This window comes from Euprymna scolopes, chromosome 25 (assembly GCF_053919585.1).
Source record: "Euprymna scolopes isolate OS-2025 chromosome 25, ASM5391958v1, whole genome shotgun sequence".
Lineage (NCBI taxonomy): Eukaryota > Metazoa > Mollusca > Cephalopoda > Sepiida > Sepiolidae > Euprymna > Euprymna scolopes.
Window position 1 is genome coordinate 25,894,167 of NC_136506.1, and position 17,927 is coordinate 25,912,093.

The 17,927-nt window shown below is 35.5% G+C and overlaps 1 protein-coding gene and 1 pseudogene across 1 annotated transcript in view; one reads left to right on the forward strand and one right to left on the reverse strand.

Moving 5' to 3' along the window:
• LOC145247302 (electroneutral sodium bicarbonate exchanger 1-like) overlaps positions 1 to 17,927 on the reverse strand; it is a 252,873-nt gene that overhangs the window by 76 nt on the left and 234,870 nt on the right. Inside the window, exons 18-21 of the mRNA XM_080108923.1 lie at positions 12,525 to 12,701; positions 8,620 to 8,763; positions 2,395 to 2,600; positions 1 to 170 (exon numbers count right to left, since the gene is read on the reverse strand). The exon at positions 1 to 170 is cut by the window's left edge and continues 76 nt beyond it. Of these exons, the coding sequence (XP_079965049.1) occupies positions 1 to 170; positions 2,395 to 2,600; positions 8,620 to 8,763; positions 12,525 to 12,701 (697 nt within the window). The remainder of the gene's footprint in view (positions 171 to 2,394; positions 2,601 to 8,619; positions 8,764 to 12,524; positions 12,702 to 17,927) is intronic.
• On the forward strand, positions 8,802 to 8,919 carry LOC145247580 (5S ribosomal RNA; annotated as a pseudogene).

Consider the following 17,927-nt stretch of genomic DNA (forward strand, 5'->3'; position numbering starts at 1 on the left):
CTTGTATGTAAAAGTCTACGGTTCGTTCTTCGTGACTGTCTTCGCCTTTTTCGGCGTTTGTACCATCATTGGCGCCTTCTTCCTCGTCGTTGGTTTTCTCGGTGTCTTTCCTCTGTTTGTCCTTTGACTTTCTCGAGCTCGAACGATCACTCTTTCGACGTCTGGAAGATCTAATAAAACAAATGACAGATACATGCATTAATGGCGGAAATCTGATAGGGGGGACATAGTTTTAAAATTCGTTTTATCAGAACTTTTCTGGGTTTTCGATTACTCTTTGATTGTATTTGAAAGATTAAAGCCTAAAGTTAATTTCCAAAAGGAATATATATATATATATATATATATATATATATATATATATATATATACACACACACGTGAAAAAAAAGTCATTTTTTATTTATTTATATTTACTCGTGTTCACCCCTTACAAAGCATATCGCCACTTGTGCACGTTTTGGGGCCATATCTACGAAAGATTAACAAGATATTTGTTGATGTTACATTTAAACATCTGCATATCAGTACAGCCAGAGAGGCAGGCAGCAGAAAGGGAATTCCAAAGTCTAGCTGTTCGAGGGGGAAAAAAGTATTAGAGTAGAAAGCTTTCTGGCATTTAGGGACAACAACAGTAATGGGTTGAGATCTTATTGCTAAGCGGGTTTGTCGGTGGTATGTGCGTCGAGGAGGTACAAGTGAAACGAGTTAGTCATCACATTCCATTCAGTTATAATAAAAAAAAAAATGTTTTCACGGCGACGTTCGAAAACTGACAAGTTCAGCTAAATTTTGAAGTTAAATAAATTGATTGTCAAAATCCCTTGAACGATAAATATTAGTTTTCTGGGACCATTTAAAAAAAAATTAGTAAAGTTAAATCCTCAATTAAAAAAAATTCAAAGTTATATTAGTGAAGATTTTTTTCTTCGTGATAAAAGCGTTTTTTTAATTTTTTTAAATTTAAATACGTAAGTTTAGAAAGCCAATGCAACGCAAGTTAAATTAATAACTAAAAAATTAAATAAATAAACGAACACTTATTTGTTTAAAAATCAAATTTCCGGAGGGCATAGCGTAAAAGAGCGCGTATGGCGGCTATATGCAAATACCAAGCCGTGTGCGAAATTACGTCACAGTAACTAAAAAGAAAAAGACTACAAAAGATAGATAGATAGATAGAGAGAGAGAGAGAGAGAGAGAGAGAGAGAGAGAGAGAGAGGGAGAGATCACGTTAGAGAAGACGATCACATTAGAGACGTGGATGATGTCACAGTTGTAACGAGAAGTAACGCGTGGCAGGAGAATAAGAACGTTCGAGAGGATAAAGGTTAGAGAGCAGAAGCACGATCACGTTTTATTCATGAAAGTACCCGGAAATAAATGTAATTAAAAAAAAAACAAAGTCGAGTTATTACTTGTCCTATGTTCCTTACGACGTAGACTGCATACAACGTGTTGGGTCTACGTGTGTACAATGCTGCAATAATGTGTTTTTCAGGATTAGATTTAGTTTCTGTTGTTTTTTTTTTCTTTTTCGTTTTGTTTTCTCGTGGCATGGTGATATTTTCAAATGTTCAAATCAGGAGGAACGCGTGGTCGTGCGTGAAATGAATAAGTGAAGAATTTTTTCATTCGTGATAAAAGCGTTGTTTAAATTTAAAATGAAATACGTAACTTTAAAAAGCCATCACAAGGCAAAATTTATTTTTAAAATATAAACAAGCATTTATTTGTTTAAAAATACATTTTCGGCGAGCATAGTGCCTTCGTCAGGATTAGAATTAGTTTGTATTTTTTTTTCGATTTTTTTTCTTTCCTCGTGGTATGACGTCACTAGAAAAGCAAGATCGTGTATCTTCTTCAAAAAGTTGTATATGCAGCATATTTGGATATTATTGTTGGATTTTTTTTTACCAACATTTATGTAACCCCCTATACATTATTTTCCATCATATTTTGTATTCTGCATTATATATTGTTGCATTTTATACCTTTTATTGAATTTGTTTTCGTGCTATGAATTTTTCGCACAAAACCACCATTAATTTGAATTTACCTAGCATATATTTCTTTTTTCGAAAACAAACATTGGTTGTTTTGTTTTATGGCATATCAACCCACCTTTTTTTTAGCACATTTAATATTGTATCTAGTTCATTGTATCTTCAAATATTTATCCATGGTTTTTAGTTGGTTTGTTTAGTAGAGAAAAAAAAATTGTTTTTGTCTTTGGCTTTGCAGAACATGACTGAGTTTTGCAAAAGGGGAAAGGCAAAAACAATAGCATCAATGTTTTCTGCATTTAAGTCAGGAAGCCGATATCTTCAGGCAGCCTGATCTGGTAGCACCAGCAAAAGTTGACTCAATGTAGTGTGAAAGAGAGAATCCTACCTGTGATTTTCCGAGTTTTTTGCGGGATTTTCTCCGTCTTTTATAACTTGAAGCCAAATGGAAGTCTTATTGACCTCCTCGGAGATATTCACTCGATCCAAGTCACAAATGGACATCTTTCCGCCATATTTTTCAGCTTGTTTTTCGTGTTGCACTTTGATCTGCATTAATTGTTCCTGTTCATCCGGTTCGAGGAGGCTGTCACCCTGCGTGACAAAGATGAGGATAAAGTAACTAAAATGGTTATCTTCATCAGGAAAGATGCATAAGGAACATTTTTACATTGTTTATAGTGTCATTTTAATTAATACATTTGTTAATTAAAATAAACTATTTGTTTTTTAATTAATTGAATTAGGATGAAAAATAATAAAAAAACAATTTCGATAATATTATGAATCAAATAGAATTTGAAGCACTCCAAACTGAACATTTATAATATAAATCTCACAAGTCTGTTCAAATGTATGTATGTATGTATGTATGTATGTATGTATGTATGATTTTTGATTATACATAAAAGTGACCATCAAGAGCGTGCTACTAGTGGCGCACATGTCTGCATAATATGTGCCAAAGAGTGCCAGAGTTTGGCAGGGCTTAAAAGACACCTTCGTGCGGCGCTTCACTGATTTCTTTTTGTGTTTCTGTATATGTTTTTCTTTTTTTGTGTGCTATATCAAGTAATGGCAATGTTCGAAAACGAATTTGTCTGCCATCATGTATGCATGTATGTATGTATGTCTCGCAAAAACTTTCGATAGGGGCGACGGATTTTCACGAGACCGATATCATTTTGAAGCTCGACCCTTCAGACGACAAATATCGAAAAATTGGCCAAAAGCATTAATTACTGCATCTTCAACGGCACTTTTCTACAGGGACGGGTCGCTTTTTTAACCGATATTTCCGAAAGTCATCACTTCTTTTCGATCGTCTCGCCTTAATTTAAATGACGTCACTTCCGATTTGACGATGGACGCTACAGCTAACGCGTCACGTTTTTTCTCACTTTCTTTTCCTCCTTCGCGGTATGGGTTCGAGCCTGTCTGCCTACTATCACATTTTTTATTGCACTCGCAATATTTTTTTTTTTTTTTTTTTTGCTCAATCAACACACTTACACACACCTCCACTTTCTTTTCCACACTCGCGTCACGGGTCCGAGCCTGCCTGCCTACTACAACATTTATTTTTGCTTAACAAACACCTGGACCAGGCCGGGCACCCAGGCTAGTTAATTATAAAAACACGTCTTGCCTTAACATTGATATTTGTTTTTATTTTACCGTTTCATGCTTTAGTTTTACCGTTTCATGCTTTAGTTTTACCGTTTCATGTTTTAGTTTTCCGTTTCATGCTTTAGTTTTACCGTTTCATGCTTTAGTTTTACCGTTTCATGTTTTAGTTTTCCGTTTCATGCTTTAGTTTTACCGTTTCATGCTTTAGTTTTACCGTTTCATGTTTTAGTTTTACCGTTTCATGTTTAAGTTTTACCATTTCTTGTTTTAGTTGTCCGTTTACTGTTTTAGTTTTACCGTTTCATGTTTTAGTTTTCCGTTTCATGCTTTAGTTTTACCGTTTCATGCTTTAGTTTTACCGTTTCATGTTTTAGTTTTACCGTTTCATGTTTAAGTTTTACCATTTCATGTTTTAGTTGTCCGTTTACTGTTTTAGTTTTACCGTTTCATGTCTTAGTATTACCCGTTTCATGTTTTAGTATTACCCGTTTCATGATTTTTTTTACCGTTTCATGTTTTAGTTTTACCGTTTCATGTTTTAGTCTTACCGTTTAACTTTTTATTTTTGCCGTTTCATTTTTTAGTTTGACCGTTTCATGTTTTAGTTTACCGTTCCATGTTTAAGGTTTACCATTTCAGGTTTTAGTTGTCCGTTTCATGTTTTAGTTTTACCGTTTAATGTTTCAGTTTTACCGTTTCATATTTTAGTTTTACCGTTTCATGTTTTAGTTTTCCGTTTCATGTTTTATTTTACCGTTTCATGTTTTAGTTTTACCGTTTCATGTTTTTATTTTACCGTTTCATGTTTTAGTTTTACCGTTTAACTTTTTATTTTTGCCGTTTCATGTTTTTATTTTACCGTTTCATGTTTTAGTTTTACCGTTTCATGTTTTAGTTTTACCGTTTGCGGTGAATTAATTTCTATTGCAAAAAATCAAAATTAATATATTTAAGAAAAAAAATAAAATCCCATATTTTTAAATATAGTTACAATCACATATATTAACTTACTCGATTCATTGCTTGTTTTCTATGTTATTACACTTCATAAGAAATAGACGGCATTGATCAATCTGGCGACCCTGCTCAATTAGGTTCCGCGATTTTTTTGTTTGTTTCATTTCAATATTGTCTTTAAATATAATAAATAAGAATATTCGTAAACTTATGTTTTTAAATAAATATGTTTATTTACTTTTATGATTCTTTTTTCAAATAAATGTTTAAAAACAATTTTTTTATTACATTTTCATCCCAAACAAGCCACAGTGCCATTTTGATGAAGGTGGCTACTATAAAGGGACATAAGTTGCAGAGATACTATGTAGGGAGTTGAGAAGCAAGATTTCTGTTCACATTACACTTGAACTTCTGCATGTCAGTACAGTCGGGGAAGCAGAAACCGGGAGGGAGTTCCAAAGTTTAGCAGTTCTGGGGAAGAAACTTAGAGGAGAAGGCTTTCTTAAATCTAGGGATCTCTATTGTGTAGGGGTAGGATTTTGCTGCTTATCGTGTTTGTCAGGGGATTTACGTCGATGGAGTTAAAGTACTTGTAGTTCGTCGGAATATCAACCATTAAAATACTTGTAAAACAGGAAGAGGAATGCAACATTTCATCGATGGGAGAGAGGTTGAAGCTTAAATGACAGTTCAGGACCTATCAGGTAGTGACTCTCTTTTGAGTTCTGTTCAGGAGTGAGAGACAAGTATTAGATGCACCAGCCCAAATGTGACAACAGTACTTCATACATAGGCGAATGCCGGCCTTGTAGAGGTACAGGGTACTTTCAGGCGTAAGTAACTTTCTAGCACGGTAGAGAGAGGCCATATTCCTAGCAATGCTCTCAATGTATCTGCTCAAACTCATGTTCCCTGTGAACAGTGAGCCGAGGAGTTTGAAAGAAGTACTTTGAGGTAATATATCTTTACTCATAGCTATTTGTGGTTGAGAAGGTTTCTTGTAATTATTAAAGGAAACAAGCTTAGTCTTGGCAGAATTGAATATGACCATCCATTTTTGTCCCCATTCCACTAGAGATTGGAGGTCTTCCTCTAGTGTTTCTGCCATTTCCTTAGATATGCGTTCATTTGTTTTCCCCTTATCGAAAATATTCCGATACTAAACCTATCTAAAAACACTGCTAGGCACATAAAGTGCATTTGCGTGAAATTTAAAAAAAAATTGGTCCAGCTGTTTAGGAGTCCATAGGGAACTCACTCATTCACACACACACACACACACACACACACACAGACAATGTTCCTTTTATATAATAGTAGAGATAGATATATTTGGTTATCTCTAAATTTCTCTCGGATGGGCGGCTCAGAGACATATGCAATGATTCTCTAAGTTCATGTACATAATATGTGTTTGGTTATGTGTCTATCAGAAAGTTTGTATCTGGTTTAATGTGTTCCCTTTCTGGTCGTTAATCAAGGCAGAAATAATTTCGATCGACTCGAATGAAAGAAAAGAATTTTGAAGAACTTTTATAAATAATCGTTTATCACCATTTTATTTACTGCAGTGATTTCTCAAAGAACACCTTAAAAGTCATTCAGTGCAATGCTCTCCTCCTCCCTCTCTCTCTCTCTCTCACCCACTCCTCCCCAATCTCTCTCACTATTGACCCCTTTTTTTTTCCTTTGTACTGAACAACATTTACTGTTATATAAGGAATATGAACATAAAAATCCGTCGTTAGATTGCATATCTGTTGTCAAGATCGCTGGAAAAATAGTGGGATCATTCTACCGCACCAGTAGGTATCTCACTGCCGATTCAATCCTGAATCTTTATAAGAACCAAGTACGTCCTAAAATGGAATGCCGTTGCCATATCTGGGCAGGAGCTGCTGACGCACCCTATCTATCCTTAATAGAGTGTAAAGCCAGCATCGAAACCTAGTAGGTGACGCTCTTTTCCCTTATTTGCACACAGAAGAGACATTGCAAGCCTGTATCCTCTCTACCGTTATTTTCATTTCAAGTGCTCGTCTGAGCTCCAATCTATAGTCCCTCCTTTCCAATCTTTCACAAAAAACACTCGACTAACTACAACCACTACCAATAATTTTCCCCACTCTCTGTGCCTAAATCTAAATGCAGATTCCATGAACAAAGTTTATTTCCTAGAACTGACCGCATGTGAAACACTGTTCCACTGGTCTGCTTCCCGGCCGATTACAATATAGTAACCTTCAAGTCCAATGTAAACAAGTTCTTGTTGAGCCGTCCCCTTTAATAATCCAAAATCTTATTTACCACCTTACTTTCATTAACCCTTATCCTCGAGTGGTCTTCGAGCCTTGATAAGTAGTGGTTCCCTTGTAAAAATGTCTCTGTCCGACAACGTAAGGATATGCCAAAGTCTTGTCTGTGCCTTACCACTCCATATTGTTTGAAATATGAAGTCCTAGACACGACTGGATATATATATATTTTTTATAAACTATAGTGAAGTATATAATTATAGTGTCGATAACATGGCATACCAATAATAAATAAAATTGGTTAGTCAGAGGTAAACTTAGATATGTCAGCTTAAATGATATTGAGGTCCAACTGTTAAAATCTCACAGGATAATTTTATATGTTAGATGTACGGTGTGATGGTGATTAACCTATTTCGTCACTATATTGGTTCTTCTACTTATAAGCATTATAGCAATGATTTCTTAAAAATGAAATAAAGATGCTTATGCATTTATGTTTTTTTTTTTTTTTCAAATAGTAATTTAGGGTTAAATTCAATTTTTACGATATTTTTGTTTATTAAATTGTTAGGTGAAAGTACAGGATAGTTACAATAAACACCTTTCCTTCCTTTTGAATTGGAAGCTGCTGGGAACTTGCATAAGTCCCCCCCCCCCGAAACAAATAAATAAAAAAAAATACACTAACAAATAATGTTTATTTTCGTAAAAAGAAAAGACATTACTTTTTTAGTGTGTGCAAAAGGTGGAAGTCTGTATGAAAGAAGGAAGGGGGGAAGAAGCGTGAGAGAAAGAGTCAGACTACATGTTGTGGCGAAGTGATAGAAAGAGAGTGTAAAGCAATATTTTTGACGTGCGAAAAAAAGCTGTCATTTCAGCTACTGAATTCGCTGGCGACCGTTCGACTTGCGACTTCTCGTTATGCTAGTGTCTGATGTCCCTCACTGACGAGAGAAGTTCTTTTTGCCTTTTATATTTCTTTAGAGGCTCTCAGATGCTTGGAAAAAAGTAAGTTTTTTAAATCGAGCCCTGATTGGTCAAAAATTCATATTTTGGACGAAAAAGAGTGCTTTCAACTACATCGGCCATTTCTCAAGCGTCCTGCATTTGACCCAAAAGGTTTGGTGTGGGTGAATGCTGTAATTCCCGTGCAAATGAATTCATAAATTGTAATATGTGTGTGTGTGTGTGTGTGTGTGTGTGTGTGTGTGTGTGTGTGTGTGTGTGTGTGTGTGTGTGTGTGTGTGTGTGTGTGCGTGTGTGCGTGCGTGTGTGTGTATCTTAGAAAAATAAAGTAAGAAACAGCACAAAAGCCATTTTCGGTTTCAGAAGAAAAGAAAAAAATCTTGTTCCAAACAAAATGCCAGTCGTAAATCGGAGAAGCTTTGAATTGTGAAAGCCAAGACGAAGACAAAGATAAGGGAGTTCCAGTTTTGTACAAGTGTCGGATTGTAAAAATCTGCTGACGGAAAGCAAAGTCCTTCTCGTGTTGGACATGAAAAATCATGTGCCGGAATTATAAAATGTTTTATTGTGTGATTCTAGTTTCTGATTGGTTGCGATCAGAGCGCAGCTTCATTGTATTGATCAAGTCTTATCGGCAGTGTCTACAAATCGAACCTTGCAATCTTGGGGAATCATACCCTGGATATGATAGCAAAGATATATCGCAACACCTCCCCATGTTAAAAACGGTTTTCTAAATAATAACACTATCATTTTAGCACGGTAACATAGATGCACAAGAACCAAAATAAAATACTCACCTCCTCTTCATCTTTAATTTTTTTTTTCTTGTCATCTTCCTTTGCACGTGTCGCTGCATCCGGCATTATGTCATCGAGCCATTTCAGTTCCCTTTGGGTAAAAATACGATCCAAGCCTTTACGGACGAAGCAAGTAATTAAAACCTAAAAGAAGAAACAAATAAGAATTTAAAGGTTATTGTATATACGGCATAATCACGTTGACATACCGGTTCCTGTCAGATCACCGAAGTTAAGCAACGTTGACACTAGTGAGTACTAAGATGGGTGACTATTTGGGAATTCCAGGTGCTGTATGTGCTCTCTGCTTATCTCGGCATTTTTTCCAACCATCTTGCACTTCTCCTTATCACTGGACTCAAGCAGTGCCGTTTCAGGTGAAGTGGGGTTGGAATTGCGCAACCCTTGCCTCACAATTACATGTGCGGCTACCTTTACAGGGGGTATCCATTGTCTCTTGAGACCGAACAGAGGCATCATCATTAAAGATAATTGTTTTCCTGACTCAAAAATTGTTTTATCACCCAAATCGTGATTTTGTAATAAAAATTATGACCTCGTGACCCTGTCGTGAGATTGCCACAAGTCAGCTTTAAATAAACTTCATTTTCAATAATTAAAAAAAAAACATAAGAAACATTATTTGACTTGTTCGGAGAGGTTTAATCTTAATAACATTTGATAATAATAAAAACAAGGAACAAAAAGAACTGCACGCCTGTGGAATTGTCTTCCGTTTTCCTGCTTTCCAGCTGACTACAATATGGTTGTTTTCAAGTCTAACGTAAACAAGTTCTTGATGAGCCGTTCCATATAAGCTATCAAATTTACCAAATTTTCATTACTAATGATTACTATATTGTCCAATTTCTACTGTACACTCTTTAACCCTTATCCTTGAGTGGCCTCTTGGCCTTGATAATGTGGTGATGCCTATGTAAAAAAAAAAAAAGTAAACACTCCAGCAAATCTCCACACTAACGTAATGTACTTGCAATAACCCTTATCCCTGAGTGGCTTCCGGGCCTTGATAAGTGGTGATCACTGTGTAAAAAAAAAAAAAAAAAAAAAAAAAAGAAAGTTTCTTTCATTTTTTTATGGATGATGAATGGATAAGCCCCTTATCCCCCCTCCGAGACACTGCATTATTTCATGCAGCGTGTCTTGGACAAGAAATAGCCCTGGCTTCAGAGCACATACAGCACCTAGTATTACCAAATGGTCACCCATTTTAGTACTGACCAGGCTCAACGTCACTTGATTTTCATGATCAAACTGGAACCGATGTATCATCATGATTATGCAGCATCTCGTTCCTTATTTTGTCCTTTAGTCCTCACATTCCATGAGCGATTTTTCTGACAAAGGCGTAAGAATGACTGTTTTCTATGTCAGAATCTATTCCATCTCACTGATCACTGGCAATTTTTTTACCTTGAAGTAGTTTTTTTTTTCAGCTCCTTACATCAAGTGGTTTCATGCTTTGTCTGGAGCGATTTCCATAAAAAAGAACATTTTTCACTTTATTATCCACATTTGCAATGTAGAGAACTTACATTATTTTATATGATGGCTTGAATTAAAGTTTAAAATGCAAAAGTTAAGTATTATGGTTCAATTGTGCTCTAAACGGAAGCATTCATTTTGAATGCACCTCTGTCATATCAAAGAATCTATCGTTGATTTTATACGCCAGGCCTTTCTGCTTGTGTGGTGTTAAAACTTCTAAAATAACTTGCGATGTTAGGTTGCATCAGAGGGTTAACTTTAGTCAAAATCAGATGTTCCTTCTTTAATACTAGCCTGGGTGCCCGGTGTTGCCCGGTGTTGCCCGGTGTTTGGAGGTGTGTGTTGAGCAAAAAAAAAAAAAAAATTGGTAATAGGCAGGCAGGCTCAAACACATACCACGAAGAAGGAAAAGAACATGACCCTCCCTCCCCCCCAAAAAATGTGACGTCTTTGCCATTGCATCCATCGCTAAACCAAAAGTGGCGGAGGTTTAAATTAAGGCTAGTCATTCGAAAAGATGTGATGACTTTCGAAAATATTGGCGAAAAAAAGCGACTCCTCCTTGTAGAAAAGTGATCAGTTGAGCGTGAACAAATTAATGTTTTTAGGCAATTTTTCGATATTTTTCGTCCGAAGGGTCGAGCTTCCAAACGATACTGCTCTCTGTCGAAAGTTTTAGGCATACATACATACATACATACATACATACATTTAAACAGACAGATGAGATTTATATTATAGATGATTTATTCGATTAGCGATTTTTCATATTTATCAGGGGCATTCCGACGCAAAACCTATCTAAGAACACTGCCGGACACATAAAGTAAATTTGTGGGCATTTTAAGAAAATCGGCCCAGCCGTTTCCGAGTCCATAGTGAATGAAATGACACACACAGTGCCTATCATATATGAGTAAAGATGCGAGCTATATTGAAAACGAATTAAAAAAATCTAGGAATCAATAAATGTCATCATGCGACCTGATATATTTGCATATCGTTGAAACTGTCTTGCTCAGATAATGTACACATTCCAACTGATACAAGCAAGGAAATCAAAATTGTTAGGATGCTGTAAAAAGTATATTGACAATTCTTGTGTTCCTACATCGGGGTCTCTGATTCGATTGAGGAACGATCACACTATGGTACACCTGTCTATTTACAGTAAAGGGAAATAGTATATAATAAACTAGCAGTTCTACCCGGCTTTTCTCGGGCCATATGTACTGTTCATACCTTTATGTGCATATGTATATATATATTAAAAAGTTTGACTCCTGTCCAAATAACCTACATCTAAAATTTCAAGTGCTTAAACCGAAAATTTGTGGAAGAGTTTGGTAGAGACCGCAAAGTTCAAATCTTTGAAACTTTGACCTCTTGGTAGCCAATTTTTCGGCCAAAAACCGATTAAAAAGCTTGCTCTGTGTCTGAATATACTTGAGTTAAAATTTTAAATTTTTAGACCAAAAAGCGGCTGAGTGATTTGGTAGAGACCGCAGAGGTTAAATTTAAAAAAATACTTTGACCCAATTTTTACCCTTTAACATTTATTGTTTTGTGCTCAAATCAAATTAAAAAGTTTGATCCATGTCCAAGTAACTTGCATCTACAAGTTCAAATGTTTAGACCCAAAATTGGTGGAGGAGTTTGGTAGAGTTTTCAAAGGTCAAATCGTTGAACTGTGACTTTTTGACAGCCAAATTAATTAAAAAGATTTTTTCCAAATCTCAATACCTCTTATATCAAATCTCAAGTCTGTAGACTGAAAATTGACAGAGTAGTTTGGTAGGGAAATGTACACAAACATATACACACAGACAATTTCACGTTTATAGATATATAGATATGTGGTTGCTACAGTTAAACAAATGTAAATACAATTTGGGAACACCAGGTGCTGTATGTGCTCTCTTCGCTTATCTCAGCAGGATTTCAAGCGATCCAGGAATTTTATTTTCCACTGGATTAAACAGATATGCGGTTAGAAATTACACAACCTTTGCTTCCCAATTATTATATCCAACAACCTTTACAGGAGTCATCCACTATCTCTCCAAAACAAATGGCAGCAATGATGACAGCTTCTTTGCAAGAGCTTCTCACCAGTGCAACACATTACTGCAGGACTACTTCCATGTTGATTACAACATGGTTGTCTTCAAATCCAATCTCAACAAATTCTTGTCCTAAATTGCCGCATGAGTTATCAAACGCAGTTTATACCTTAGATCAATTTTAGTACTCTCATAGTGTTCCTCATCTTTCGGCTGATAATTATTCAGTTTCATTAACCCTTATCCTCGAGTGGCTATTGATCTTGATAAGTGGTGACCTGGTAGTAAATAAAACACAAAGAAAGTAAATGAATAAAGAATGATATGACATACCAATATGGGGAAAACGATGGACAATTGCTTAATCGACTTGATCACCCACAGGAGGATTAGGCAGAGTACTTGGATGAGCGTGAAGATGTGCACCCTGTTGATGCGTACGTGGCGAAGGTAGATATGGTCCGGTTGATATTTCGCCGGCATGAAGAACAACAAAAAGCGGTCAACCAGCTAAAAGAGATGAAATAAAATAAAAAAAAAAAACAGAAACGATAGTTTTACAATCGGCAGTAGCAGTAAAGTATTCAAAATGTACATTCAGTAAGTGGGGATGGTTATAACACTCTTACATATCGAGCTTTTTTTAATGTTTTTTTTTTTAAACATTATTGTGGCTTTAAACAACCGTAAAAAAAGGCACTGAAGAAATAGATTATTTTTAACAGAAAAAAAAAATCAGAAGTAAACCTTCTACTTTAAGTTGGCAGACATAGATACATATATCACATACGTATAGATAAATTGTATATATACATGTAATATATATACGCTATACATATCATATGTATATTTATTTATATTATAAAATTATATATATATATATATATATATATGTGTGTGTATATATATTATTCAATTATACATAGTTATATTTATTATTCAATTATATATTAATATTATCCTATATATATATATATATGTATTATTGAATTAAATATCTATATATTTATTTATAATATTGAATTATATATATATATACATATATATTTATATCATTATATACATATTTATATTTATATTATTGAAATATATATATATTTATATTAATGAATTATATATATATTTATATTATATATATTTATATTATATCTATTTATATAAATGAATTATATAAATATTTATATTAATAAATTATATATATATTTATATTATATATATTTTTATTAATGACTTATATATAATATATTATATATATTTATGTTTATATTATTGTATTATATATATTATTATATATCTATATTTATAATAATGAATTATATATATATTTCTATTATATATACATACATATATAACTAGCAATTATATATATATATATATATATTTATATTATATATGCATTTATATTAATGAATTACATATATCTTTATATTATATATATACACATTATATTATTGAATTATATATATGTGTGTATATTATTCGATTATATACATATATTATTCGATTATGTATATATTATTCGATTATATATATATATTATTCGATTATATATATATTATCAATTATATATATTATCGATTATAGATGCATATCATTCGATTATATATATTATTTATTAAATTATATATATTTATTATTCGATTAAATATATATACTATCGATCATATATTTATATTGTAGATTATATATTATCGAGTATATATGCATATACATATTATTCGATTAATATTAATTATATATATATATATATATATATATATATATATATATATTATAAATTTATTAAATTATATATATATTATTCAATAATATATATAATATATAAATAACATAAACATTTTATATTAGATTCTGTCTTTATATAGGGATACTCTGTATTATGAATAGAGCATTAATATAAAACAAAATTAAATGATGGAAAATGAAATTTCCATTTTTTTTATTGACCTTGTAACCTTTTATATCTGAAAAGAAATAAGACAACACGGAGGTAGTTAATTATTTACAGAAAGTAATATGTTGCCAATGATTGGCTCTGGTGCCATCACTGTTGCTATTCATAGTGTCGGGAAGAGTTCATTTAGTGCCGCAACATGACACCTCCTTTTTAGTTTCATGATTATAGAAAATTGCATTGATGCATAAGAAATGCATATATAAAAGATATTGGTATTTAATTGATTTCCTACGAAAGCAAAATGGGATACAAGGTCGTCTTTAATGTGGAGAAAAACCAGCTCTCCAAACCCGGGCCGTTCGGGGCCTGGGCAACAGATGTAAAGCAAAGACCATATGTGGGGGCAACCCCACATATAAGATCTTGGTTAATGTAGGGGCAACCCTTCATACCAATTGTCACTACCCAGCTCCCTTACTCCCCGGGGAGTTGGTCCCCATTTCCCCTTCACAACTCACATTAAAAATCGGCCTTGTGCCTAATTTGCTCGGTGGGGGAGCAAATAAATACCAACCCCACATATAAGATCTTGGTCAATGTAGGGGCAACCCTTCATACCAATTGTCACTACCCAGCTCCCTTACTCCCCGGGGAGTTGGTCCCCATTTCCCCTTCACAACTCACATTAAAAATCGGCCTTGTGCCTAATTTGCTCGGTGTGGGAGCAAATAAATACCAACCCCACATATAAGATCTTGGTCAATGTAGGGGCAACCCTTCATACCAATTGTCACTACCCAGCTCCCTTACTCCCCGGGGAGTCGGTCCCCATTTCCCCTTCACAACTCACATTAAAAATCGGCCTTGTGCCTAATTTGCTCGGTGTGGGAGCAAATAAATACCAACCCCACATATAAGATCTTTGTCAATGTAGGGGCAACCCTTCATACCAATTGTCACTACCCAGCTCCCTTACTCCCCGGGGAGTTGGTCCCCATTTCCCCTTCACAACTCACATTAAAAATCGGCCTTGTGCCTAATTTGCTCGGTGGGGGAGCAAATAAATACCAACCCCACATATAAGATCTTGGTTAATGTAGGGGCAACCCTTCATACCAATTGTCACTACTCAGCTCCCTTACTCCCCGGGGAATCGGTCCCCATTTCCCCTTCACAACTCACATTAAAAATCGGCCTTGTGCCTAATTTGCTCGGTGGGGGAGCAAATAAATACCAACCCCACATATAAGATCTTGGTCAATGTAGGGGCAACCCTTCATACCAATTGTCACTACCCAGCTCCCTTACTCCCCGGGGAGTCGGTCCCCATTTCCCCTTCACAACTCACATTAAAAATCGGCCTTGTGCCTAATTTGCTCGGTGTGGGAGCAAATAAATACCAACCCAACATATAAGATCTTGGTCAATGTAGGGGCAACCCTTCATACCGATTGTCACTACCCAGCTCCCTTACTCCCCGGGGAGTCGGTCCCCATTTCCCCTTCACAACTCACATTAAAAATCGGCCTTGTGCCTAATTTGCTCGGTGTGGGAGCAAATAAATACCAACCCCACATATAAGATCTTGGTCAATGTAGGGGCAACCCTTCATACCAATTGTCACTACCCAGCTCCCTTACTCCCCGGGGAGTTGGTCCCCATTTCCCCTTCACAACTCACATTAAAAATCGGCCTTGTGCCTAATTTGCTCGGTGGGGGAGCAAATAAATACCAACCCCACATATAAGATCTTGGTTAATGTAGGGGCAACCCTTCATACCAATTGTCACTACTCAGCTCCCTTACTCCCCGGGGAATCGGTCCCCATTTCCCCTTCACAACTCACATTAAAAATCGGCCTTGTGCCTAATTTGCTCGGTGGGGGAGCAAATAAATACCAACCCCACATATAAGATCTTGGTCAATGTAGGGGCAACCCTTCATACCAATTGTCACTACCCAGCTCCCTTACTCCCCGGGGAGTCGGTCCCCATTTCCCCTTCACAACTCACATTAAAAATCGGCCTTGTGCCTAATTTGCTCGGTGGGGGAGCAAATAAATACCAACCCCACATATAAGATCTTGGTCAATGTAGGGGCAACCCTTCATACCAATTGTCACTACCCAGCTCCCTTACTCCCCGGGGAGTTGGTCCCCATTTCCCCTTCACAACTCACATTAAAAATCGGCCTTGTGCCTAATTTGCTCGGTGGGGGAGCAAATAAATACCAACCCCACATATAAGATCTTGGTCAATGTAGGGGCAACCCTTCATACCAATTGTCACTACCCAGCTCCCTTACTCCCCGGGGAATCGGTCCCCATTTCCCCTTCACAACTCACATTAAAAATCGGCCTTGTACCTAATTTGCTCGGTGGGGGAGCAAATAAATACCAACCCCACATATAAGATCTTGGTCAATGTAGGGGCAACCCTTCATACCAATTGTCACTACCCAGCTCCCTTACTCCCCGGGGAGTCGGTCCCCATTTCCCCTTCACAACTCACATTAAAAATCGGCCTTGTGCCTAATTTGCTCGGTGGGGGAGCAAATAAATACCAACCCCACATATAAGATCTTGGTCAATGTAGGGGCAACCCTTCATACCAATTGTCACTACCCAGCTCTCTTACTCCCCGGGGAGTTGGTCCCCATTTCCCCTTCACAACTCACATTAAAAATCGGCCTTGTGCCTAATTTGCTCGGTGGGGGAGCAAATAAATACCAACCCCACATATAAGATCTTGGTCAATGTAGGGGCAACCCTTCATACCAATTGTCACTACCCAGCTCCCTTACTCCCCGGGGAATCGGTCCCCATTTCCCCTTCACAACTCACATTAAAAATCGGCCTTGTACCTAATTTGCTCGGTGGGGGAGCAAATAAATACCAACCCCACATATAAGATCTTGGTCAATGTAGGGGCAACCCTTCATACCAATTGTATAGAATTAGTATAGAAGAGTTTCCCCTTCATTAGCTAAAGACAAATTAACTTGAGAATAGCATCAGAACAGATACTACACTCAGATATCAGTCCGAAGGCCAGATACTTTTTCTTTTGCTATTTAATTTCGAAATATTTATATCATAATGTAATAGAGTTCTTAGATTACTTTCCCCTTTATTTTTTTTATTTATTATTCTTCGAAACGCAAATGAAATATATAAATATTCATGAACGAGATGTGTGACAATCTGCAAACATCCAAAGAGGAAGGAAAAAAAAATCTAACAAAATTCTGATGGCGTATAAGGTAAAGCCAAGGAAATGACAGCCTGACAAAATCAATTACCATATATATATATATATATATATATATATATATATATATATATATATATATATATATATATATATAACTATTTCATTTACTCACATAAAATTAATATACGAAAGTATAGATTTATGCGTAAACTTTAAGTATTTACTTCAAAAGTACTCAATACGTAGGTAGAGCTAGTTAGTAATTTATAAAATATATATGGCGATTAAGCTACACTGAATATTCCGCGTTTCAAACCTGAAGAGTCCTAGAGTGGATGAAACGCGGAATATTCAGTGTAGCTTAATCGCCATATATATTTTATAAATTACTATATATATATATATATATATATATATATATATATATATATATATATATATATATATATATATATACAATTAAGCTACACAGAATTTGCTGCGTTTTGTCCTCATAAGGACTTGTCAGGCACTGGGTTTGCTAATCAGCCAATGAGATTCTTAGTTATTTACACACCCATTTAGTTTTGCTGATTTGGGATGAATTTTACGTAGAATTAAAAAAAGAATTTTGCTTTGGGATAAATT